At 46.1% G+C, this 26,732-nt stretch overlaps 1 protein-coding gene across 1 annotated transcript in view; it reads left to right on the forward strand.

Annotated features, from left to right (window-relative positions):
• LOC102452524 (perilipin-3-like) overlaps window positions 1–20,745 on the forward strand; it is a 34,439-nt gene extending 13,694 nt beyond the window's left edge. The window contains exons 7-12 of the mRNA XM_075897358.2: window positions 15,990–16,185; window positions 17,217–17,299; window positions 17,539–17,791; window positions 18,276–18,472; window positions 18,776–18,892; window positions 19,999–20,745. Of these exons, the coding sequence (XP_075753473.2) occupies window positions 15,990–16,185; window positions 17,217–17,299; window positions 17,539–17,791; window positions 18,276–18,472; window positions 18,776–18,892; window positions 19,999–20,412 (1,260 nt within the window). The 3' untranslated portion in view covers window positions 20,413–20,745. The remainder of the gene's footprint in view (window positions 1–15,989; window positions 16,186–17,216; window positions 17,300–17,538; window positions 17,792–18,275; window positions 18,473–18,775; window positions 18,893–19,998) is intronic.
• The last annotated feature ends 5,987 nt before the right edge of the window (window positions 20,746–26,732 follow it).

Below are 26,732 nucleotides of genomic sequence, written 5' to 3' on the forward strand. Positions count from 1 at the left end.
CAAAACGGTGTTGGTTATTGTGTTACTCGAGGTAACCGTAATAAATGATTTGAGATGCCAATTAGCCAACTAAATTTAAGAGGATTACAAAATGCGGACACCAAATACCGTATCTGTCATCGGTCGTTCCTTTAATTGGTCATTGGTTTGTGGCGCATAAATAAATACTGACACTTTTAAGTAAAATTTAAACCACAACTATATTAACATAGATAACAAGCAAGAAAGGTTAAAAGACACACCATCCTGGTGTGTGGGGCTGTTCAAACATCTGTGCCTTGGCTGCCATCCATGCAGGGAGGAAGGCCTCCCCACTCCACAATGTTGTGGAGCACGCAGCATGTGGCCAGTACCTACGTTGCATTCCGCTTACCCATCTCGAGACGGGTGAGCAAAAAATGGAAGTGGGCTTTTAAGCGACCGAAGGTGCATTCCACTTGATTTTGGGCCCAGTTGAGGCGGTCGTTGAACCGGGCCCAGTTCTGCTCCGGCCGCCCCATGTAGGGCCGCATTAGCCAGGGCAGCAGGGGATAGGCCGCGTCCCCGACGATGCATACGGGCATAGGCACATGCCCAACAGTCAACTCCCGCCGGGGGAAGTAGGTACCCGCCTCCAGTCCGGAGTTGCGGAGGATGCGGGCGTCGTGTGCCCTGCCAGCCCAGCCCACGTAGACATCCAGGAAGCGGCCCTGGTGGTCCACGAGGGCCTGGAGAACAATCAAGCAGTACCCCTTCCTGTTCATAAAATGGGCTTCTCGATGCTCCGGGGCCTGGACGGGGATGTGGGTTGCATCCAGGGCTCCCCCACAGTTGGGGAACCCGAGGGCAGCGAAGCCGGCCAGCGTCGAGTCCACGTTGCGCAGGCGGATCACTCTCGGGAGCAGGACATCATTGATGGTGTGAACGACCTGCAGAAGGGTGCAGAGAAACACAAGAAAACACTCACATAAGGCAGGGGTGAGTGTGCACTCCCTTGCTCCCCCCCCCCGCGTGATTCCCTCTGTCCTCACGCATGCACACACACACACACACACCAGGGCCCCCTCGCCCCACGCCCCTCCCCCCACCAGTAGGCCTGTGCAAGGAAGGGACGGCCCAAACCCCTGGGTGACTCAGCCTGGAGTCTTGGCTGCCCCTGGGCATGGAGTGCAGCACCCTCCCCGCACTCCACTCCCCACTCACCCTGGGACTTACCTCCATGACGATCACACCGATGGTGGATCTTCCCACCCCGAACTGGTGTGCCACCGATCGGTAGCTGTCCGAGGTGGCCAGCTTCCATAGTGTGATGGCGACCCTCTTGTTGATGGGGGTGGGTGCCCGCAGCCGGGTGGTGGCTCTGTGGAGCGCAGGGGTGAGCCAGGCACACAGCTCCAGGAACATCTGCTTTTGCATGCAGAAATTCTGGAGCCATTGCTGGTTGTCCCATTGCCCAAGGACCAGCCGGTCCCACCAGTCCATACTGATGTCCAGTCTCCAGAGTGGCCTCTCCACGGTGGGGTGGGGATGCCACAGGGACTCCATGGCCTCCCTGGTGAGGGAGTCCAAGGAGATCTGCGCCTCCTGGTCCTGGAATGCGAGGGCACCAGCCTGGAGCACTAGCTGCAGGAACTCGAAAATGGCCGGCAGGGGCCAGAGCAGGCACATGGCCACCCGTGGCTCCATGGCAGACAAAGCAAGGCACAAGAAACCAAAACCAGGAAAAAACACTAGGGGGCAAAGGGCTGGTGTCCAAAAGGCAGAGAGGAACCACCAAAACTGCTAGGGGCTGTCAGTCCCTGCAAAGGGTCCTAAACCACGGAGCAGGAGACAAACGGCTGTCCAGCGAGACCCCTTTAAGCACGTGTCTGAAAGGAGCTCCACCCTCCGCCCCCGGAAAGGGCTGGTGCCCTTTTGCCCTCTTCAAAATGGTTCCGGGCTTCTGCTTTTGCGCAAAAGTGCGCTACCAATCTAGACGCGCTTTTCCGCAAAAGCGCATCGTTATAACGATAACTCCGGGACCAATTTAGATGCTCTTTTCTGCAAATACTTTTAACGGAAAACCTTTTAAAAGGAAAACGTGTGTCTGGCCCGGTGCAGTTCAGCAGCTGCTCCCAGTGTGCCTCAGCCCCAGCCCCACAAAGGGCAACACCTGCTCCTGGGGTTCCCTGGCCCCGGCACTGCACAGGCTGCCGAGGTTCCCTGCCCCCAGTCACCTGGCCCCACGCAAGGCAGCAGCCGCTCCTGGGGCTCGCTGCCACCACTGCCAGGACCTATGCTGGATTGCACCTGCTCCTGAGGCTCCCTGCCCCCTTCTTTCAAGGGGTAGCAGTCTCTCCTGGGGCTCTCTACACATTGGCCCTGCGGACTGCTGCTTGCCAGACCAGGTCCATTTCCAGCTGCTCTCAACCTCTGTGGCCAGGGCTTTCTGATCTAGCACCATCTGTGGTCCTGCCGAACCACAGAGTCCCAGACAAGAGAGGTTCAACCTGTACTCAGAAACCTCTACGGTACATTTTAACCTTCCTGCGCACTCATTAATGGATTTTTAAAGTAGCCGTTCTTCTGCGAAGGAATTTCATATGCCAACTATAGAGAGGGAGTGCAGAATTGACCTTTAAATGCAAATGAACACTGTTTCCCATGGCTTGAATAAAGACTTGAACTGGATGGCCCATTATAAAACCTGCTTTCCTTACACTGAACACCCAACTGACATAAAAAGTGAAGTATGGGACACTTCCAGCCCACTCAGTTAGCCTCATTAGCACAGGCACTACAATTGACAGGTATTCCCCCCACACACCTTTTTTTCTCCACTAAAGTTCATCTGAAGAAGTGGGTTGTGCCCATGAAAGCTCATGATACTATATATATATATATATATATGTTAGACTCTAAGGGTGTGTCTAAACTACATCCCTCTGCCAACAGAGGGATGTAGATTAGGCACATAGCTATTGCAAATGAAGTGGGGATTTAAATATCCCTCACTTCATTTGAATAGAAATGGCCACCGCTTTTTTGCCGACGCGGCACTTTGCCAGCAAAAAGCGGCAGTCTAGATGGGGATCGGCCGACTAGGAAAGCCTTTTCCGACCTATGCCTTATGCCTCGTGCAACAGAATCAGTCGGAAAAGGCTTTCCTTGTTGACCGATCCCCATCTAGACTGCCGATTTTTGCCAGCAAAGTGCCACATCGGCAAAAAACGGCGGCCATTTCTATTCAAATGAAGTGCGGGATATTTAAATCTCCACTTCATTTGCAATAGCAATGTGCCTAATCTACATCCCTCTGTTGGCAGAGGGGTGTAGTTTAGACACACCCAAAGATGCCACAGGACTATTTGTTCTTCATTAGAAGTAGGATTAGTTAGCTTCTTCAGCTAGACAGTTGTTTTAATTATCTTTAACGCATATGGCAGCTTCACTATTTTTTTGTCCAAGTCAGATTTTTCCTTCAGCAGCCCAGTCCTTATGAGCATCAAAGATTGCAAGCCTTCTTATTTATGTTGGCTCCTTCCAGAGAGTATACAGAAGTGATATTCAGACTGAGGCTCACGAGCTACAAGTAGCTCCTTAATGAGTCTTCTATGGCTCTTGGCAGCACATGATATTGACACACTGTGATTTAATTAATAACTAATCTAAGTTTTTATTATGTTGTTAATCAATTCAGTTATCAACTTGAAATACATTATTAATTTATTTACTGGGTGAATAATAAATAATGTATAAAAATAGGGCTGCTGATTAATCATGCTTAATCACAGCTTGAATGGCACGATTAAACAGTAACAGAATACCAGTTGAAATATATTAAATATTTTGGATGTTCTACATTTTCAAATACATTTATTTCAATTATAACATAGAATACAAAGTGTACAGTGCTCTTTTTATATTATTCTTTATGTTGGCAATGTGTGCACTGTAAAAACAACAAAAGAAATAGTCTATTTCAGTTAACCTCATACAAATACTGTAGGGCAATCTCTTTATCATGAAAATGCTGTTTTACCTGCAACCTGCCAGTGATGAGGCATGGTGCATGCTTTCAGAAGTATTAAAGGAGCAGATTCAGAAGCTACAGAACCCAACTCACCAAAAAAGAATATCAGCTGTCTGCCGGTGTCATCTAACTCAGATGATGAAAATAAACATGTGTTGACCCTTCCTGCTTTGGATAGTTATTGAGCAGAATGCATCATCAGCATGGACAGACATGTCCTCTGAAATGGTGGTTGAAGCATGAAAGGTCATATGAATCTTTAGCACATGTGGAATGAAAATATCTGATAAAGCTGGCTACAATCGTTCCGAGCAAACACCAGTTCTCGCATTCAGGTGATATTGTAAAAAAGAGGTGGGCAGCATTATTTCCAGTAAGTTCAACATTCATGATTAAGAGATTTCAATATGGCTCCTGGAATCAGAGAAGTGAAAACATACTATTTAATTTGTTTTTACAATGCAAATGTTAGCAATAAAAATAAATATAGTGAGCACTGTACCTTTTGTATTCTGCGTTGTAACTGAAATATCTGAAAATCTTTTTAATTGCAATTAATTTTAATTGCTTGACAGCCCCCAAAACACAAATATAGTAATACTAGAAGAGTTACCTCGTGGTGCTTGGGTCCTTAACTCAAATAATTTTTTTCTTCATTTATATCATTGCTCTGGGGTGGGGCTGGGGCTGAGGGGATCACTATGCAGGCTGCCTTGGGGAGAGAGAACTACCCCAATCCCCTCTTCCACAGCAGGTTGGGACCAGGTGAGAATCGCCCATGGCCACCACAGCAGGAGCAGGCACAAATAGGAGAGGGGTTCGTGTCCCCCTGCTGGGGGACAACATACAGACAAACAGAAACTTAAGCAGACAAACTCTGAAATAGAGAGTAGTTAGCTGCCTCTTTCTCAACCTCTGCCCCCTGCTGCCTCAAATGGGATTATAACTGTCCCAGTTGGTATTTGTGGCTCGTTGTTGCTCCTTGTGGTCACTCCACAGTATCACTGTGCCTCCTCCCAGACCCTTCCCTTTTTATTTTATGAAAAACAATCAAATTCCAGGCATATCCCATTGTCCTGACCTTGCTTTAAGTTATGAGAAAAGGAAGCTACATGCCAAATTTGGTGGTCCTAGCTTTTACAGTTTAAGAGGAGTTCTTGAACAAACAAACTAATGGATGGATGAACATATAGACAGACAGATGCACATGCTCTCTAAAATATATAGTAGACAGTAACTGAAACAATAAATGTACACTATTGTGGCTCTTTTGGATTGTGTTGATCACTAGTTTGGCTCCGGGACTGCTGAGTATTACTGGTGTGTAATTTCAACAGAAGCCACTCAATGATCAGGGGAACCAAAGCAAACAAGGCTGGACTGGCATCAGAAATCTCACAGAGAGCGGGAACAACGGTTCAGTACTGGGGAACAGTTTTAGGATCAAGTGTAGTTGTGGCTGTCTCCCATTTCAAGAGACACTTTTAAAAATTGCACCGTCACAATATTAATTTCCTCCTTGCAGGTGCTGAAATATTGCATCATTGCCCTGATTCATACATTTACCCAGTCCCTGAAGACCATGTACCTCATCCTATTGATTAGCATAGAACACTTTCCAGTCAGCTTTCAGGGCAAGATGTGACAAGTTTACCACACCACAGGAATGCTCTGTTCTTCATGTTCCACTCTTGATTCCTTCCAAGACCTTTGTAGACAAATCTTCTCCCAAATATGGAAGAAAGTGACCAAGGAAGAGCATGTAAAAGGTCTGCTGGAGTATGTGGTGTACAGTACACCTCTCTGTTGCTATGTGGCACCCTTCAATGTTTTCAAAGGTAGAATATAAACAAACCCAACAGAAACAGCAAAATATGGATAAGAAGGTGCAAGAAAAAATATGTGGACTGCAGAAGTTTAGAAGCTGTAGGTCAGGACATGGAGGTAATTCATTTATAGAACCATCAAGCATTGTCACCTTTGACAAACGAAAGCTTTGATCTTTGTGAACTTAACTCTGAGATTAGAGCTGAGTCTCCAAACAGTTGAAGTAAATCCATCAATCTAGTTCTTTGGAAGTCCTGTTGTTCCTGAAACCCGCCTCCTGAAATTCATGGAATCATTTAAATATGGGCTGTGAGAGAGGAAACTAATCCCAGGGTTGTGAGTTCAATCCTTGAAGGGGCCATTTGGGGCAAATCTGTCAGGGATGGTACTTGATCCTGCTATGAGGGCAGGGGACTGGACTCAATGACCTCTCAAGGTCCCTTCCAGCTCTATGAGGGCTGCCCTCCCCCTCCCCTTGATGGAGTTTGTGCTGTGATTGGCTGTGATTGGCAGGTGGAAACTGTTGGCTTCTAATTAAAGTTTGAATTCTAGAAGCCTCTGCTGATTGGCTGAGCCTTGGTAGGGGGAGGGGCTTTATAAGGCAGTGGGCAAGCGACCAAGGAGCTTGTGAACAGGTGAGTGCTAACAGGGAGTTTTGAGAGGCAGTTCGGAAGGGGAGAGGGAAGGGTGGGAGGTTCTCTTGCCTTTCTTTTTAAATCCCTTTTCCAGGTCAGCAGCGATGGTTGGTGATGGGTCTGCTGTTGTTACCTGCACAGCGTGTGCCATGTTTGTCTTCCTCCCGGAAGAAAGAACGGATTTCATCTGCACGAAGTGCAAGCTGGTCAACATTTTGGAAGAAAAAATTAGAGGACTGGAGGCCCAAGTGTCAACCCTACACTTGATCAGAGAGGATGAAGACTTCCTCGATAGAAGGCAGCATTTAATCCTTCAAGCACAGCAGGCAGAAGAGCCAGAGAGGGCAATACGTGACCAAGAAGAGAACTGGCAGCATGTAACGTCTGGAAGGGAAAAAGGCCAGCACGGGAGTCCCCTGATGCTATAGAGGTAAGCAATTGCTTTCAAGCTTTCTCCACAGGCTCTGCAGTGCTGAAAGCTTTGGAAGGGACCTCACAAGGAAGAAACCAGAAGGGAACACCATCTACTGGAAGGCATGGGATGCGTAGTCCTATGGAAGGGGGTTCCACGGCCACCACCCCCAAAAGGAAACGACGGGTGGTGGTGGTTGGGGACTCCCTCCTAAGAGGGACTGAGCCATCCCTCTGCTGTCCGGACCTGGAATCTCGAAAGGTGTGCTGCTTACCGGGAGCTCGCATTCAGGATGTCACTGAGAAGCTTACCAAGCTGATCAAACCTTCGGATCGCTACCCCTTCCTGCTTCTCCACGTCAGAACTAATGATACGGCCAAGAATGATCTTGAGCGTGTTACTGCAGATTATGTAGTGCTGGGAAGAAGGATCCAAGAATTCGGAGCGCAAGTGGTGTTCTCGTCCATCCTCCCTGTCGAAGGGAAAGGACTGGGCAGGGATCGTCGAAATGAGGATGTAAATGCGTGGTTGTGCAGATGGTGTCGCAGAGAGGGCTTTGGTTTCTTCAACCATGGGACTCTGTTCCGGGCGCAAGGATTGTTAGGAAGAGATGGGATCCACCTAACGAAGAGAGGAAGGAGCATCTTCGCGGGCAGGCTTGCAAACCTAGTGAGGAGGGCTTTAAACTAGGTTCGTCGGGAGATGGTGACCAAAACCCTGAGGGGAGTGGGAAAGTCGGATACCGGGAAGAAATGCAGAGAGGAAGGGGCAAGAAAGGAGGACCCATGTTTCGAATGGAGATGATAGGACGTTCAACTGGTTACCTGAAGTGTTTGTAAACTAATGCCAGAAGCCTGGGCAACAAACAGGAAGAACTGGAGGCCCTGGCCCAGACCAAGAAATATGATTTAATTGGGATAACAGAGACTTGGTGGGATGACTCGCATGACTGGAGCGCTGTCATGGAAGGGTATAGACTGTTCAGGAACAACAGGCAGGGGAGAAAAGGAGGAGGAGTTGCACTATATGTAAGAGAGCACTACGATTGCTCTGAACTCCAGTATAAAGAGGGAGAAAAACCTGTTGAGAGTCTATGGGTTAAGTTTAAAGGAGCAAACAACAGCATTGATGTTGTGGTTGGTGTTTGCTACAGGCCACCGAATCAGGTGGATGAGGTAGATGAGGCTTTCTTCGGACAACTGAGCGAAGCTTCCAGATCGCAGGCCCTGGTTCTCGTGGGGGACTTTAATCACCCTGACATCTGCTGGGAAACCTATACGGCAGTACACAGGCAATCCAGGAAGTTTTTGGAGAATGTTGGGGATAACTTCTTGACACAAGTGCTGAAGGATCCGACCAGGGGCCGTGCGCAGCTTGACCTTCTGCTCACAAACAGGGAGGAACTAATAGGGGAAGTGGAGGTGGGTGACAACCTGGGAAGCAGTGATCATGAGATGGTAGATTTCAGGATCCTGACCAAAGGAAGAAAAGAGAGTAGTAAAATACACACCTTGGACTTCAAAAAAGCAGATTTTGACTCCCTCCGAGATCTGATGGGCAGAATCCCCTGGGATGTTAACATGAAGGGGAAAGGAGTCCAGGACAGCTGGCAGTATTTTAAAAAAGCCTTATTGAAGGCACAGAAAGAAACCATCCCGACGCGTAGCAAGAGAGGCAAACATGGTAGGAGACCGGACTGGCTTACAGGGGAAACCCTTGGTGAACTTAAGCACAAAAAGGAAGCTTACAAAGAGTGGAAACTTGGACAAATGACCAGGGAGGAGTTTAAAGGTATAGCTCGAGAATGCCGGGGGGTTATCAGGAAGGCAAAAGCGCAAATGGAATTGCGACTGGCTAAGGATGTGAAGGATAACAAGAAATGTTTCTACAGGCATGTTAACAAGAAGAAGGTGATCAGAGAGGGTGTGCGGCCCCTAATGGATGAAGGAGGTAACCTAGTGACAGATGATGTGGGGAAAGCTGAAGTACTCAATGCTTTCTTTGCCTCTGTATTCATGGACAAGGTCGGCTCCTGGACTTCTGCACCAAGTGACGCAAGATGGGATGAAGATGGACAGCCCGTGGTGGGTAAAGAACAGGTTAGGAACTATTTAGAAAAGCTAAACGTACATAAATCCATGGGTCCGGACTTAGTGCACCCGAGGGTACTGAGGGAGTTGGCAAATGTCATTGTGGAGCCTTTGGCTATTATCTTTGAAAAGTCGTGGAGATCGGGAGAAATCCCGGATGACTGGAAAAAGGCAAATGTAGTGCCCATCTTCAAAAAAGGGAAGAAGGATGATCCAGGGAACTATAGGCTGGTCAGTCTTACCTCGGTTCCTGGAAAAATCATGGAAGGGATCCTTAAGGAATCCATATTGAGGCACTTGGATGAGAGGAAAGTGATTATGAATAGTCAGCATGGATTCTCAAAGGGCAAGTCATGCCTGACCAATCTGATTAGTTTCTATGGTGAGGTAACTGGCTCGGTGGACATGAGGAAGTCAGTGGATGTTATATACCTTGACTTTAGCAAGGCTTTTGATACGGTCTCCCACAATATTCTTGCCAGCAAGTTAAGGGATTGTGGATTGGATAAATGGACGGTAAGATGGATAGAAAGATGGCTAGAAGGCAGGGCCCAGCGGGTAGTGATCAATGGCTCGATGTCAGGATGGCGGTCGGTTTCTAGCGGAGTGCCCCAAGGTTCAGTTCAAGGGCCGGTTTTGTTCAATATCTTTATTAATGATCTGGATGAGGGGATGGATTACACCCTCAGCAAGTTTGCGGATGACACTAAGCTGGGGGGAGAGGTAGATACGCTTAAGGGCAGAGATAGGGTACAGAATGACTTAGACAAATTGGAGGATTGGGCCACAAGAAATCTGATGAGGTTCAACAAGGACAAGTGTAGAGTCCTGCACTTGGGACGGAAGAATCCCAAGCACTGTTACAAGCTGGGGACCAACCGGTTAAGTAGTAGTTCTGCAGAAAAGGACCTGGGGGTTACAGTGGATGAGAAGCTGGATATGAGTCAACAGTTTGCCCTTGTAGCCAAGAAGGCTAATGGCATATTAGGTTGCATTAAGAGGAGCATTGCCAGCAGATCCAGAGATGTCATTATTCCCCTTTATTCGGCTTTGGTGAGGCCGCATCTGGAGTATTGTGTCCAGTTCTGGGCCCCCCACTACAAAAAGGATGTGGATGCACTGGAGAGGGTCCAGCGGAGGGCAACCAAAATGATTAGGGGGCTGGAGCATATGACTTATGAGCAGAGGCTGAGGGACTTGGGTCTGTTTAGTCTGCAGAAGCGAAGAGTGAGGGGGGATTTGATAGCAGCCTTCAACTTCCTGAAGGGAGGTTCCAAAGAGGATGGAGAGAGGCTGTTCTCAGTAGTGACAGATGGCAGAACAAGGAGCAATGGTCTCAAGTTGTGGTGGAAGAGGTCCAGGTTGGATATTAGGAAAAACTATTTCACTAGGAGGGTGGTAAAGCACTGGAATGGGTTACCTAGGGAAGTAGTGGAGTCTCCATCCCTAGAGGTGTTTAAGTCTCGGCTTGACAAAGCCCTGGCCGGGTTGATTTAGTTGAAATTGGTCCTGCCTAGAGCAGGGGGCTGGACTTGATGACCTTCTGAGGTCTCTTCCAGTTCTATGAGTCTATGATTCTATGAGATGGAAAGGGACCTGCAAAAACTCTGACCTTGAGTATGATTTTTGTTGGGTTACATGCGTGGTAAACAGAATCAGTTTTAAACAGGGAAATTAATAGCAGATAGTGAACAGAACGTGCCATTGCAAATCCAGTACATTCTTTTAATTTCAGTCCTCCACACCCCACCCCGTGAGCTGACAGGTCATAAAGGGCAACATTGTGATTTGCTTTAAAGATTTGTGCAGGACAGTAAGGAGGAATGGCTAAACAGGGAACTATGTTCTGTGGCTGGTGGGATAACAGACTCTGTGGGGTACATATTCCCTCCCCACTGTAAATAAGCAGTAAGTGGGCTGACCAGAATGAAGAATACATACATCTTCACTGTGGCCATATCTACACTAGGAAGTTATTTTGAAATTACTAAATTCAACTTAATAACTCCCAATTTAACAAATTTGAACTAGCATGTCCACACTACAGGGAAGCCTCGAAATTAGTCCAAGACAGGCTCCATCCATGTGGACGTGCTACCTCAGAATTACAGCCCCAGGAAGCACTGGGGAGTTATTCGTTTGAATTATTCTGGAGAGTAATTATTTTGAAATAGCAGCACCGGAGTGTCCACACTGCTGCTATTTCGAAATAACTATTTTGGAATTAACGTTACTCCTGATGAAAAGCAGGAGTACAGATTTTGAATTCCACAGCCCGTTATTTCAAAATAACGGGGTTGGTAGTGTGGATGCTTGGCTTATAAATTCAAACTGTGGGACAGGGGCGGGAGGAGGGATTATTTTTAAATAAAGTCCTAGCGCAGACAAGGGCTGTATATCCCAGGACATGTGCATAATACAGGTGTGATTCTCCACTGCCTTTCACCTTGTGTAGTCATTTACACCAATGCATAATGGTGTGAAATACTGCCACATCAGACTGGTAGTGTGACCTATTCTACAATGTTGATGGCCAGGAGACATTTCTCCTAAAGAGGTGTGTAAGTTTGCTACAGCCTTTGAGTTACTGAACATGACTTATTTAGCAAAGGTAACACAAAATCACATGAACAGAGAATAAAGAATCGTCACTAGAACTGGGTGATTTTTTTAAAGTTAACCATAAATGTATCAAAATTGCATTACTAGGACATACAAACTATTTGCAAATTCCAGTACAAAACAGGAGCAAGAAATTGTGAGAGTCAAAGCAGTTTGTTCCAATCATTGAAAAGTAAAACATTTCGGCTGTGTCTAGACTGACAAGTTTTTCCGCAAAATCATCTGCTTTTCCGGAAAAACTTGCCAGCTGTCTACACTGGCCGCTTGAATTTCCGGAAAAGCACTGACGATCTCATGTAAAATCATCAGTGCTTTTCCAGAAAAACTATGCTGCTCCCATTTGGGCAAAAGTCTTTTTCCGAAAGACTTTTGTGCAAAAGGGCCAGTGTAGACAGCATAGTACTGTTTTCCGCAAAAAAGCCCTGATCGTGAAAATGGCAATCGGCTTTTGTGCGGAAAACCGCGTCTAGATTGGCCACGGACACTTTTCCTCAAAAAGTGCTTTTGTGGAAAAGCATCCTGCCAATCTAGATGTGCTTTTCCGAAAATGCTTTTAACGGAAAACTTTCCGTTAAAAGCATTTTCGGAAATTCATGCCAGTGTAGACGTAGCCTTCAAGTTTTCATTTCAAATCATTTCTTTTTTGCCCACTTCAATATGAAACAATTTTTTGTTCATTTTCAAATGGTGAGTCTTTTCTAAATTTAGCTAAATTTAAAAAAAAGGGAGGAAAGGATAAAAAATACTCAAAATCTATGGGAAATGAAAAACTATAAAATATCTTAGCATTATATTAATTTTTTTCAATGATTTGAAACATTTTTTTCAGTAGTTCCATTTTCATGAGGAAAAACTGAAGAAAAAATCAATTTTGATTTGAACTGTTTTTAATTTTATTTTTGGATCTGTCTTTGAAATGAAAAATATATTATTTACTCAGTCTTTGTCCACATGAAAATATTTCGGTGTTACATGAGAGTGTCAAGTGGGAAAGGTGGCAGCTAAGAGGCAGTATCTCAGAATCTCAGTCTAGTTGCCCATTTGGGGTACAGGTGCATAAGGGAAGGTGAAAGCACTACTATAAGAAGACCACAAGGTGGGACATAACATGGATTCAGCACTGGTTAAGGTACCAACATTAAATCTAAAGAACAATTCACACTCCTCTGGCCATACTCTGACCCTTGGGGCTAAGGGGCCAGATGCCACCAATTCCACAGAGCCCAGCTAGCCATTGCCCTGCTGAAGTCAAGGGAGGTGAACAAACACCAGGAATTGCAAGGGCCAGGTAAACAGTTCTCTCTTTTGGTCTGGATGCTGCTTCGCCCTCTGCTGGAGTCTGGGTGATGACACACACAAATATCACGGTTCTAGTCAATGGATATTCTCAAGCTTGTCTTTGTAGCCACATGGGATACAAACATTTATTTTTAAATTACAGCTGAGATTGACCTAATCACATGACTGGGCTCCAGGCAGTGGCTCTTGTGCCTCCATCTGACTCTGGTTATGCCCAGGGTGTGTCTGAACCTTCCTGAGAAGGGCCCAAGGCCAAAGACTCCAGCAGAGCAAGCGCGCTCCTGTGATGAACACCTGCACAGTCTGCTCTGAGTATCACCTCACACAGGCAGGGCTTGGATCGTGGGCAGGGTTGGGACAGAGCCACCAGTTTTTGTCCCAATTCAAGCCTGAGGGAGAACAATAAAGGGGAAAACAACAACCACTAGATCCCTTTCTGCAGTACTTCTTCCTGACCTAGACAGTTACTTCCCATTCTGAAGGAACAATCGGTTTCACGCATTAAGAATGGGAAGCGACTGTCTAGGAAGGAGTACTACAGAAAGGGATCTAGGGATCATAGCTGACCACAAGCGAAACATGAATCAACAGTGTGACACTGTTGCAAAAAAAAAAAGTAAACATGATCCTGGGATGCATTAACAGGAGTGCTGTGAGCAAGACATGAGAAGTCATTCTTCCGCTCTACTCTGTGCTGGTTAGGCCTCAGTTGGAGTATCGTGTCCAGTTCTGTGTGCCACAATTCAAGATGGAGGTGAAGAAATTGGAGAAGGTCCAGAGAAGTGCAACAAAATTGATTAAGGGTCTAGAAAACATGACTTATGAGGGAAGACTGAAAGAATCGGGCTTGTTTTATTAGAAAAGAAAAGACTGAGGGGAGACATGATAGTTGTTTTCAAGTATCTAAAAGGGAAGGAAGTGAGAAAAATTGTTCTCCTTGGCCTCTGAGGTTAGGATGAGAAGCAATGGGCTTAAATTGCAGCAAGGGAGGTTTAGGTTGGACATTAGGAAAAACTTCCTAACTGTCAAAGTGGTTAAACCCTGGAATAAATTGCCCAGGGAGGTTGTGGAATTTCCATCATTGGGCATATTTAAGAGCAGGCAGGATAGAAATATATCATGGATCATCTGGATGGTGCTTGGTCCTGCTGTGAGGGCAGGAGACTGGACTTGATGATCTCTCGAGGTCCCTTCCAGTTCTTGCATTCTATGATTCTGTGATTCTATAGGGGCAATAGAAGGATAAACTCTCTTTTCTTCCACTCACCCCTTTAAGGGAATATGTCCCATTTTTTAAAAAATGGGGGCTCAAAGAAGAGAGGGGAAAGCTATTCCAGTTGCACTAACCATGACAGTGCCCCAGTTCCCTGACGAAATAGTACAGTATCTAAGGTATTTACATGGCTCTGATTGCCAAAGTATCCAAGTACTTCACAAAACTTCTATCAAGCTCGGAAGCCCTATTATTGCCTATGCACACTGGGGAATTGAGGCACTAAGAGGTTAAGTGACTTGCCCAAGGTCACACAGGAGGTCTTTGGTGGAGCACAGACTTGAACCCAGGTCAAATCCTAGGCAAGTATTCTAAGCACCGGAGAAAATTACCAATCTTTGAGTGCCACGCTGTGGTACAGTGTGCCAGTTTTTATTTTGAAACTGTGGCCAATGATGAAACAGGCACATTGCTCTCTGCAACCGTACCTCTAGACATGGCTTATATTTGGTTGGGTTTAATTTTTTCAATTTTTTAGTTTTTCCAAAACAAAAGTAGAAATTCTGTTTCAATTTCCTTCCTTTGTTTCCCTTTTCCCATTGAAAATGTCAATGAAAGTCAATGGCTTTTTAAGTCACATAGGTGCATCTGAAGATTTGATTTATCCTATCTAACAACTATTGCAAGGCCTATTTGAAATCATGGGAAGGTCTATTGCAAGGCAGACAGTGGAATCAAAGTGAGTTCAGCTTGATGACAATAAACAACCAAAGTGGTTTAATTGGAATCACCTATGATGAAGAACTCACTCCTAAGCTTTGCAGTCCCCAAAGGATTTCCATTCTCTTATTGGTCAGGGAAATGGAGGCCTTCTTTTCACTGGCTCCCTGAACTGTCAGTCCTGAGTATTTCACCATCCACCCCCAAACAATGACATCACCAGGTGTGTATAAAATCTTGCCAGAGGCTATGAGGAGTAAGGTTGTGTCTGGAGTTCTGAGAAAAGGCAGTGAGAATAAGGTTTTTAAGGCTGTTTTTGCTACTATCTTTCTTTATTCTTGGTTTTGCAGTTATGAAATGGTTGGAATGTGATTGTGTTGTATTGTGTTTAGAAGCTGAGAGTAGGACATGGGTTGAAAGGTAGACTCTGGGGACTTCAGTGTTTGCTAACCTTAAGCCCCTTGAGTGGTGAGAGACAGGATTGCATTCTTTAGTCTAATTTTACTACTAAATGGCTTTTTGGCTTCCTAACTACCTAGATGTTGTCTCCAATGGGCTTACAAACTAGAACTCTTCCTATTCTAGTGTTCTGTGATTCAAGCTGTAGTAGAACTGCAATGTTTGCTTTTTTTAAAAAAAAAAAAAAAGCAGTAGAAATGGATTCTAGTCACTAAAGAGCAAAGACTCCTTGTAGTCCCACAACAGGCTACTCATTTCTTTCTAGTCTAGGACTAGAACTCCCCTCTCACTTGAGGGGCTGTAACTTTCTTAGGAACAGTTACCACTTGCAACTCAAGCCTCTCCTTTTGCCTTCCTTCAGCTATATCTGACTAGGCCATGGCTGCTAATGGAAGAGACATAGATATCCCATCCCCAGAGCATGGGGAGGAGGAGCAACAGGTAGGTACTTGCTTGTTGATCACTGCTGGTAAAACATGTAAATACATGGTGGTTTTCTGATGGCACCCGCTCTGTGCTTTAGTGACCATTCTAAGACTTGCATCACTCTAATTTCAGCCTAGCAGCTGCTTCTGATGAGCTAGGAGGCCTTGCATACAACTTGCAAGCCTTTAATGGTGGCTACCACATGCAAGGGTATAACCCCTTCACAAACCAATGGGTCTGCTCCAGACAGGCCATTGCTTCCCTGACTTGATTGTTCTCTCCCTTGCCTCACTAGAATGTCCTGAAGAGGGTGGCCAGTCTCCCTGTGGTCAGCACTGCCTGTGACCTGGCTGCCACAGCCTACACCTCCACCAAGGAGAGCCATCCCTATGTGAAGTCTCTCTGTGACATGGCAGAGAAGGGAGTGACCTCCCTAACCAGTGTTGCAGCCAGCACTGAACAGCCAGTTCCACCTACACTTGAACCTCAGGGTGAGTAAAGTGTATATGCAGAGCTTTCTATGTGTGACACGCAATTGCTTAACAGTGGAGTCTTAATCTCTAGCTGTAAAGTGCTAGAGAGGCTACAGTATGTGTGACTGTATCCATTGGCTGCTGTATCATTGCTACAAACACTGCCTAGCAGATGATGGGGTTTACTTACATGAATTGCTGCTGCTGAACCCTATCTTTACCTTCTGGCTACCATGAAGGAAAGTGTAGTGCTTAGATATTTCCATTTCAGGAACACCCTCCTTGCAGAGGGGTCTAACTGCAGAGTGAGTGCTCTCAACAATGAGCTGCTCCAGCTAGCTTCATCAGCAGAAGTTGGTTCAATACCTCACTGACTCTGTAGCAGCTGTGTTAGTCCAGAGATACAACACTGGTAATTGAGTTAAAATAGCTAGTTAGCTTCTCATTGGGCTATTGCCTGATGTGATGAGCAGTGGCCATTCTTGTTTTCATTGACACCAGTTCATTGAACTTCTTGGCACCAAGATGTTGTGAAAACCTCTTGATGCCCATCAGGGCTGAAATGGTGATATGATCAAAAAAGCTTCCAAGTTGTGAGACTCTAGGACTACTACATCCAGAACATACAAACCTCCCTCTTGATGAGGAAGCTTGACAAGTAATGCCTAGAATCTTTTGGTAAGAATGAATCCTGCAGTAAGTATAGAGAGGGGAAAAGGCTTTCACATGGTAGCCATAACCATCATGCTTCAGTAACTGACTGGGAGGGAACTACTGGGGCTAGCTGTCAGGGATCCCTGTCTAGAAAGTCAACTCCTAGCATGGAAGAGCTTATATGGGGAAAGGCAGGGAAAATAAGATTCTTCCCTCTTCTCTCCCCTCCCCCGCCCTAGATTGAATGCAAGTATCAGTGTGCAGTGCCTGCTACCCAAACAATTGCTGCCTGAACACATGGGTGTCTGCTTTGTTACAGATCTGAGTCAGGGTCTCTGGATATTGCAAAAGCAAGACTGAAGAATTAAAGGAAATTATGTTGTCTCTCTTGACAGAAGCAGACTCTGTTCCTGTTGCCTCTGAAGAGCCAGAGAAAGTGGAGGAGAATCTACCAACCATTCAACAGACAGCTGAGAAGGTACCATGCTACACAGTGACATAGCCAGGATTTAGAAAAACAATAGGCTTATTTCTCCATGCTTAAAATGAACAGCTAGTGTTTGAGCAGTAGTCTGGCCTAGGGCTTGAGAGGAGATACAGTTCTGCTGAAGATTGACTAGGCAGGTGGTCATCCTGCCTTGAGTTCAATTCTGGGTTACTCTGCTCTATTTCTATTAATTCCTAGCCAGTAATGTCTTGATGGGTCCTTCTCTCCAGGCCATGTCTGATGCACAGGAGATGGTATCATCCAGACTGACAGATGTCAAGGAGAGCATGATCAGAGTGGTAGACCTGACCAAGGAGGCCATGCAGGATGGCATGAAAACAACTAGATCTGTGGTAGCAGAGGGCATGAGCACCATTGCAGACTCACGAATGGGCCAGCTTGCCATAAGTGGGATGGAAGCAGTGCTGGAGAAATCTGAAGCGCTCTTGGATCACTATCTTCCCATGACTGAGGATGAACTAGGTCAGCACAGATGATGGGGCAAATTTCTTTGGGGGGGGAACCAGGGGAACCCTCCCTCTCGGTCAAACTGAACTGTATTCTTCTCCTTGGTCTTGTTGCTCTTGCCTAATGCAGGCTGATCCTACAGCACTGTCATATCTTAACCCTCATGCCTCAGCTTTGAGTTGGTGGGCATGTGCCCACTTAAAATGACTCGAGTAACAAATGGGGATAGGGTGGTACTGGAAGGACCTATGGGCATGAAACTGACTTCAATGAATAGTCTTTATCCAAGGATGCAAAAAACAGGTTTGGTCATATCTAGTAGGGTCAGCTGCAGCTTTTTGAAAAGCTGATGTTACTTCCATAGTTCTTAATAGGTGCTAAAACTCCCTTGTGCCAGTTTGGAGTAGATTGGGCCGAATTTCCAGTATCACTAGTGTTCCTTCCTTCTCCTCCCCGAACCTCTAATCAGGGTGATCAACCTTCCCTTTGTTCCCTCTAGCGGAACTTGCAGAACCTGTGGAAGGGGCTGAAGTGTCTGCGGCACAACCACAAGAGCATCGCAGCTACTTTGTGCGTTTAGGTTCCCTGTCCACCAAACTCCGCCAGCGCGCCTACTGCTATTCCCTGGACAAGATGAGACGCACCAGCCACAGCATCAGTGAGGCGCTTTCCCAGCTTCAACAAACCATGGGACTGGTAAGAACCTCTTGTAGCTGGACTCCTAGTATCTGTCTGCCTTGGGCACCTGGGCAAATACAGAAAGTAGCTGGTAGCTTTGAGTCTGTCCTGAAGGGGGAAGAGGGAATCATTCTACACTGCTCTATATAGGAGAATGAGGCTTAGATGACTGTCAGGCTATGTGAACTATGTAACTAGATGTACTCATGCTGCATTGAGCATACCCATTTTGAGGGCTGAAACTTGCTGTTTAGAGCATGCAGAGTAACTGATCATGGCAAATGCTGATGTGGTATTTGACTATACTTAACCCCTGTCTAGATTGAACATTCCAAGCAAGGTGTGACACTACAGGATGTCCAGGAGAAGTTCCAGCACATGTGGCTCAACTGGAAGCAGCCAAAAGGCAGTGAGATCAGAGACTTGGCCAACCCAGAGGTATGTACGTGACTTGCCTATCGGGTCAGTAATCTGGGCCTTGGAGGGTAGTTGATCAGTTATCCAAAGGAACTTTGATCTTAAAGCTCCTCAATCCTGTTGACCTGAGAATAATGAAAGTATTTCTTGTTTAGATTGAAATGCTATGCCCAAGCAGTTCAGTCAGTTTGCTTCCTCACACTTCAGTTAACCTCAGCACAGTCTACAAACACATACTGGAGGCCATGAGTCTGCAATCAAGGAAACTAGCATTCATACAAAGCTCTGTTCTGACCTAACTATAGTGCCTCTAACACAGGGGTGGGCAATAATTTAACCGGTCCACTCCAAGACTTTAGAAAGTGGTAAAGGGCTGCACTCAATTATATTAATGGAGGAGATTCAGGGTCTGGAATGGAGGTTGGGTGCAGAAGGGGGTTTGGGGTAAGGGACTAGGGTGCAGGAAGGAGTTGGGATGAAGCAGGTAGTTTTGACCTAGTGCAGGGGTTTGGGACATGACCTAGGATAGATGGGGATTGTGATCTGGGGCAGGAGACTGGGGTGCCAGATCTGGGAGGTATATAGGTGTAAAGGGGGGGCAGAAGGTATGGATGTTGACTGGGGGGGGGGTGTAGACTTGAGGCAAGAGAGGCTGTGGCCAAGAGACTTACTGGTCAGCTGCCAAACTAGCCTGCCTGCAGAACTTAAAGTGACTTCCTGCCTGGCCACATGCTTCATGAATAACTGAGGCATGGTTCTTGGCTGCCTGTTGCTTCAAGTAGCTGCCATTGGCTGGTTTCTGCCAAACTGGCCAACAGGAATGTGCTGGGGGGCAGGGCATCTCCAGTTTTAAAACAGAGCCCTGCAGTAGCATTTCTGCATGGGGCTGCAGGGCAAGCAGCAGTCTGACAACATTGGCTCCTTTAGATAAAGGAACCTTTAAGTGCCTGTCCCTTAATCCGTGAAAGGCTGCTCAATTACAGCCTGTGGTCTTTCTATCAAAGATCTCCCTTGACTGGCTGCAACTCCTAGCACAACTTCTAGTATTCCAAAACCTCTGGAGGTAGCAGCAAATCTGATGCCTTTTATGTGGGGAACATCTATATTGTCTTCTGTCTCCCCACCAGATGGAGTCTGAGACTCTGGCCATGTCCCGCAGCATTCTCCAGCAACTGCAGGATGCCTGCCGGGTGCTAGTATTGAGCATTCAAGGGCTCCCTGCCAACTTCCAGGACAAGGTGCAACAGGTGTCTCGCAATGTGGGAGAGCTGCATGCTTCTTTCTCCACTGCCCGTTCCTTCCAGGATCTCTCCAGCAGCCTCCTGACCCAAAGCCAGGAGATGGTGACCAAGGCTCAGGAATATGTGGATGAGTTGATGGCATATGTGATGCAGAATACACCTCTGTCTTGGATTGTGGGACCCTTTGTTCCATTGAGGAAGGGCTCTGATTCCCTGGAACCCCAAATCCAAGAAACTGAAGCTAAAGCTAAGGAAGTGGAAATTGTAGCAGCATCCAAAACTGATAAGGAAGACCTGTGACCTGGAAAAACACAATTTCAACTTTCACCATGAATTTGTGGACTCATGCTTCCGACTCCTTTGGCTTTGTGTGCACCAGTCTACTTCTTCTGCAGGATGGCTACTATAACCTCTACCTAGATTTCTGGAGGTACTAATCCTCACCCTCCCTAGGAAGGGATATGGCTAATGTACTTCAGCTGTCTCCTGGCCTTGTGTCCCCGATGTTTAAATCTGAGGGAAGGATTGTTTAACTGTCAGGCTGTAGATTGTTCAGGTGAATGAACTATACTTCTAATGCTACATGTTTGTTCTTGACATGACCCTTCAAAATAAAATGTCACTGCATTTGAATAGCATACTCTAGTGTTCTTTTAGTAGGTGACCTATGTGCTGGCAACTAGTCCAGCAACATACAGCTTTATTTCTCAGGCTCACAGCAGTCACTGGTACTGAGTGACTACCTCATTAACATCATGGGCTTATCTTTACTTACAGATATTAAGGCCCTAGAATGGGTTCAATAGTTCTAGGTCAACTAGCTTCTAAATATTGGTTTCTCAGTCTTAGAATAGAAGAATTACTGGGATAGTAATTCCTCTTTCATATACACATTGCTGTGGTGGTCAAGTTCACTTCTGGCTACTCTTCCACAAGTTGCTAACAATGAAGCTGGTTAAAATTCCTACTATCATTCTAGCAAAGGCTGGCTTGATGCTACCTGAGTTGCTCGGTGCTGGGTGACAGGGAGGGAGCAGATTGTTTTGCCTAAAACAGGCTTAATATTAGAGGGGCTGTGAGATGTAGGTGTCACAGAATATGAAACTCCACTTCTGTTGGTGCATGTGATTAAACCATTTTAAGACTCACATGACAGGTACCACACTTTCAAAAACAGCTTGGCCCTAGCACTTGCTTAGGGCACTTGCACAGTCCTCCACTCCACTAAAACCTCCACTGCAATAGTTAATAGCACTTAAGTGCAAAAGGTTTTTTAACTCTGATTAAAACAGAGGTATTAGTGCTGAATAGAGCAATTCTTGGACATTCCTCAAACTGGCTGTCAAGGAACTTAGCTTGAATTGTAGTTCTTCCCTGGGCTGTGTATGGGGGGGCCCTCATCATATCTGAGGGTGCTAGAGTGATGGCTTTTATTTAGCCCATGTGTTAGGCCCTATTTTTATTCCTAGTCCTGCATTTGCTTTACATTCTCCTATCCCATTCCTTCCATAGAGGAAACTCCTTCAGGAACTCTTAAATTCTAAGGCCAGCATGAATGCATTCCTTGCAATAGAAAGGAGTTACCATGGCACACATTTCTGCTGCAACTTGCACCTTTCCCTAACTGAAAGAAGCTATACTGGCAAGGGCCTCCTCACCTGGTATAGGTACAATAGGGTCCTACAGCCTCTAGGCTTAGTGGGGCTTGAAGTGCTTAGCCTTTCCCAGGAACTACAACCAGTGGGAGCTGCAGGGGCTGTCTGCAACCATAAGGCTGGTACACAGCCTATTTGTGCCTAGGAAGCTGCTGCCAGGGCTAGCTGGGAGCCGTGGTAAGTGTCACTAGGGCTATGCAAGGCTACCCACTAGCCATCCACCTCCTGCTGCAGTTCAGTCAGACCCCAGCCGGCCAGAGTGGGCCCCACTGTGCAAGGGGCCCCTGATTGGCTAGAGAAGAGTCCCTAATGTAGGGGAACCTGGAGCAACCTTACTGTACCCATAGAGGCTGGAGAAGCCCCTCCCCTGCTGCAGGTTAGATAGACCCCAGATGATACAATTATAATTTATCATTTTAACAAGTTAACCTTTTTAAAAAAAAAAAAGGTATTTACATCTCTAGCTAGATCCTATGGCCCCAGCCTGGCATCCACTTGTGCACTGAAACATTCCCCCCCCCCCATACTCCCCTGTCATAGCCCTGAGTCAACTCCACACACCCCTTATCCCTGGCTGTAACTTGGAGCCCTAATACCCTTCCTTCCCACTGCCCCCACACATTCCAACTCTGTACCTCAGCCTGAAGCCCCTTCCTGCTCACTGGATCCCTCACTTCTGGCCTCAGATGGAGCCCTCACCACCCAGAGCCCTTTCTTGCACCATTAACCCACAACCCCAGACCACTCCCCCAGCCTCGTGAAGGTGGGGGAGAGCATCAAATGAAGGGAGGTGGGAGTTAGCAGGGTTCAAGGCCGTGGAGAAGGGGCGCACACAGGGCCTCAGGGAAGGAGTGTGGCAAAGGTGTTAGAGTGTGTAATTAGAAAGTCATCACGATTCTAGTCCATGGATAGTCTCGAGCTTTTCTTTGTAGCCACATGAGATGCAAACATTTGTTTTTAAATGGCAGCTGAGATTGACTTAATCACATGACTGGGCTCCAGGCAGCGGCTCTTGTGCCTCCATCTCACTCTGCTCATGCCCAGGGTGTGTCTGAACCTTTCTGAGAGGGGCCCAAGGCCAAAGACCCCAGCAGAGCAAGTGTGCTTCTGTGATGAACACCTGCACAGTCCACTCTGAGTAACACCTCACACAGGCAGGGCTTGGATCATGGGCAGGGCTGGGACAGAGCCACCAGTTTTTGTCCCTATTCAAGCCTGAGGAAGAACAATGAAGGGGTGACAGAGGGAGAAATACTCTTTTCTCTCACCCATCCCTTTTCATGAAACGTGTACTGTTTTTCTGAATGGGGGCTGAGAGAAGAGAAAGGGAAAGTTGTTCTACCCTACTGTTGTTCCCCAATAAAATGCTTCACTATCTATCCAACGCAGAGGTGGGCAAAATGTGGCCTGTGGGTCAAATCTTGCCTGCCAAACTGCCAGATCTGGTTCAGCATGTTGGCAGGAACCTAAGGTATTACCCTGCTTTCCCTGCCCCTGCATGCCACTCAGAGCTGGGGTACAAGAGGGGGAGGAGAAGGTTTCTGGCCAATGTGAACTACAAGATTGCGCTGAGGGTGGGAGCAGTATGCGAGCTCCCGTCTGCAGTGCTCATAGATGCACATGACTGCCGTAGCAAGGACGATACAGCCGTTGCGGAGAGACTAAATGATTCCTTTGCTTCAGTCTTCATGGCTGAGGATGTTAGGGAGATTCCCAAACTTGCACCATCCTTTGTGGGTGACAAATCTGAGGAACTGTCCCAGATTTTCTAACCATTAGAGGAGTGAGGTTCTGGAACGGCCTTCCAAGGGAAGTAGTGGGGGCAAAAGATCTATCTGGTTTCAAGATTTAACTAGATGGGTTTATGAAGGGGATGGTTTGATGAGAGAACATGATCTTGGTAACTAATTGACCATTCATTATCAGTGGGAAATAGGTCAATGGAGGGATGACAGGAGTTACTATAGAGAACTTTCTGGGTGTCTGGCTGATGAGTCTTGCCCACATGCTCAGGGTTTAGCTGATCGCCATATTTGGGGTCGGGAAGGAATTTTCCTCCAGGGTAGATTGGCAGAGGCCCAGGAGGATTTTCGCCTTCCTCTGTAGCATGGGGTACAGATCACAGCTGGAGGATTCTCTGCATCTTGGGGTCTTCAAAGTATTTGAAGGCTTCAATATCTGAGATATAGGTGAGAGGATTATTCTAGGAGGGGTGGGTGAGATTTTGTGGCCTGCACTGTGCAGGGGGTCAGACTAGATGATCATAATGGTCCCTTCTGACCTTAAAGTCTATGAGATTGAAGTGTCATTAGAGGAGATTTTGGAACAAACAGAAAAACTTAACAGTAACAAATCACCAGGACCAGATGGCATTCACCCAAGGGTTCTGAAAGAACTCGAATGTGAAATTGCGGAACTGTTGACTCTGGTTTGTAACCTATTCTTTAAATCAGCATCCAAGGACTGGAAGACAGCTAACATAATGCCAATATTTAAAAAGGACTCTAGAGGCAACCCTGGCAATTACAGACCGGTAAATCTAACATTAGTACTGGGCAAATTAGTTGAAACAAAGAATAAAATTGTCAGACATGTAGAAGAACATAATTTGTTGGGGGAAAGTCAGCATGGTTTCTGTAAAGGGAAATCCTGTCTTACTAATCTAATAGAGTTCTCTGAAGGGGTTAACAAACATGGACAAGGAGGATCCCTTGTAGATATAGTATACTTAGATTTCCAGAAAGCCTTTGACAAGGTCCCTCACCAAAGGCTCTTGTGTAAATTAGGTTGTCATGGGATAAGAGGGAAGGTCCTTTCATGGATAGAGAATGGTTTAAAAGACAGGAAAGGAAGAGTAGGAATAAATGGTAAATTTTAAGAATGGAGAGGGGTAACTAGTGGTGTTCCCCAAGGGTCAGTCCTAGGACCAATCCTATTCAACTTATTCGTAAACAATCTAGAGAAAGGGGTGAGCAGTGAGGTGGCAAAGTTTGCAGACGATACTAAACTGTTCAAGATAGTCAAGACCAAAGCAGACTGTGAAGAACTTCAGAAAGATCTCACCAAACTTAGTGATTGGGCAAGAAAATGGCAAATGAAATTTAACGTGGATAAGTGTAAAGTAACGCACATTGGAAAAAATAACCCCAACTATACATACAATATGATGGGGGCTAATTTAGCTATAACTAATCAGGAAAGAGATCTTGAAGTTATCGTGGACAGTTCTCTGAAAACATCCACGCAGTGTGCAGCAGCAGTCAAAAAAGCAAACAGGATGCTAGGAATTATTAAAAAAGAGATAGAAAATAAGACAAAGAATATCTTACTGCCCCAGGATAAAACTATAGTATGGCCACATCTTGAATACTGCATACAGATGTGGTCTCCTCACCTCAAAAAAGATATTTTGGCATTAGAAAAGGTTCAGAAAAGAGCAACTAAAATGGTTACAGGTTTGGAATGGGTCTCATATGAGGAGAGGCTAAAGCGACTGGGACTTTTCAGTTTAGAAAAGAGAAGACTGAGGGGGGATATAATAAAGGTATATAAAATCAGGAGTGTTGTGGAGAAGGTGAATAAAGAAAAGTTATTTACTTTTTCCCATAATATAAGAACTCGAGGACGCCAAATGAAATTAATGGGTAGCAGGTTTAAAACTAATAAAAGAAAGTTCTTCTTCACATAGCGCACAGTCAACCTGTGAAACTCCTTGCCAGAGGAGGCTGTGAAGGCTAGGACTATAACAGAGTTTAAAAAGAGCTAGATAAATTCATGGAGGGTTAGGTCCATAAAAGGCTATTAGCTAGGGGGTAAGGAATGGTGCCCTGGCCTCTGTTTGTCAGAGGCTGGAGAAGGGTGGTAGGAGACAAATCGTTTGATCATTGTCTTCGGTCCACCCCTTCTGGGGCACTGGCCACTGTTGGCAGACAGGATACTGGGCTAGATGGACCTTTGGTCTAACCCAGTATGGCCATTCTTATGTAGCCAGCTGCTTTGACTGGCATGCAGAAATGTGCAAGACAGGGAGCCTACCAGAGGGGCCTGCAGGGCTGATGGTGAAAGCCAGCCCTAGACAAGTGCAACCCACCCAGAGCCTGTACCTGGCACCACAACACCTCCCTCTTCACAAACCTATGTTTCCACTCCTGTATCCCTGCCCCGGGTCTCAACCCACCTCTCTGTAGCCCCGCTTCTGCACCCCAATCCCCTACCCCAGATCACAACCCAAATCCCTACATCCCTGCCCCAGATCACAATCCCTTCTTGGTCTCTGCTTCCCCTCCTGTACCCCAATCCCTGCTCAAAGTCGCAACCCCCTCCTTTACCCAAACTCCCTCTCAGGCCCCACAACCCCATCCTGCACCCCAATATCCTACCCCAAGCTTCCTTCTGCACTTAACCTCTGTCCAAGACCCTGTACCCCTTCATATTATGGAAGAGTGCAGCTCTTGATCACTTACCAAATTCTTGGAGTACCCCCCATTAAAAATTATTGCCACCCTTAATCTCAGGTGCATTATGACCTTGATTGGGAGAGTATCTGAGCACCTTCCAAAACTTCTATGAAGCATGGAAACCCTGTTATTCCCCATTACACAGAGGGCATCTGTGAGAGGTTAAGTGACTTGCCCAAGGTCACACAGGCGATCTATGCTAGAGGATAGAATTGAACCCAGCTCAAATCCTAGACTAGTATCCTAAGTACTGGAGAAAACTACCAAACTTTAGAGTGACACTCTGCCAGTTTTTACTTTGAAACTATGGCCAATGTACTGAGGAAACAGGCACATGGCTCTCTGCAACTTCACCCCCAGAGATAATTTATATTTATTGGGTTTAAGTTTTATTAATTTTTTAAAAAAATTTCAAAACAAAAATTAAAGTTCTGTTTCAGTATTTTTCCCTTTTCTCTCCCTTTCCCCACTGGAAATGGCAATGAAAGGCAATAGCTTTTTAAGCCAC

This window comes from Pelodiscus sinensis, chromosome 1, assembly GCF_052426305.1.
Source record: "Pelodiscus sinensis isolate ZL-2025 chromosome 1, ASM5242630v1, whole genome shotgun sequence".
In the NCBI taxonomy this organism is placed as follows: domain Eukaryota; kingdom Metazoa; phylum Chordata; order Testudines; family Trionychidae; genus Pelodiscus; species Pelodiscus sinensis.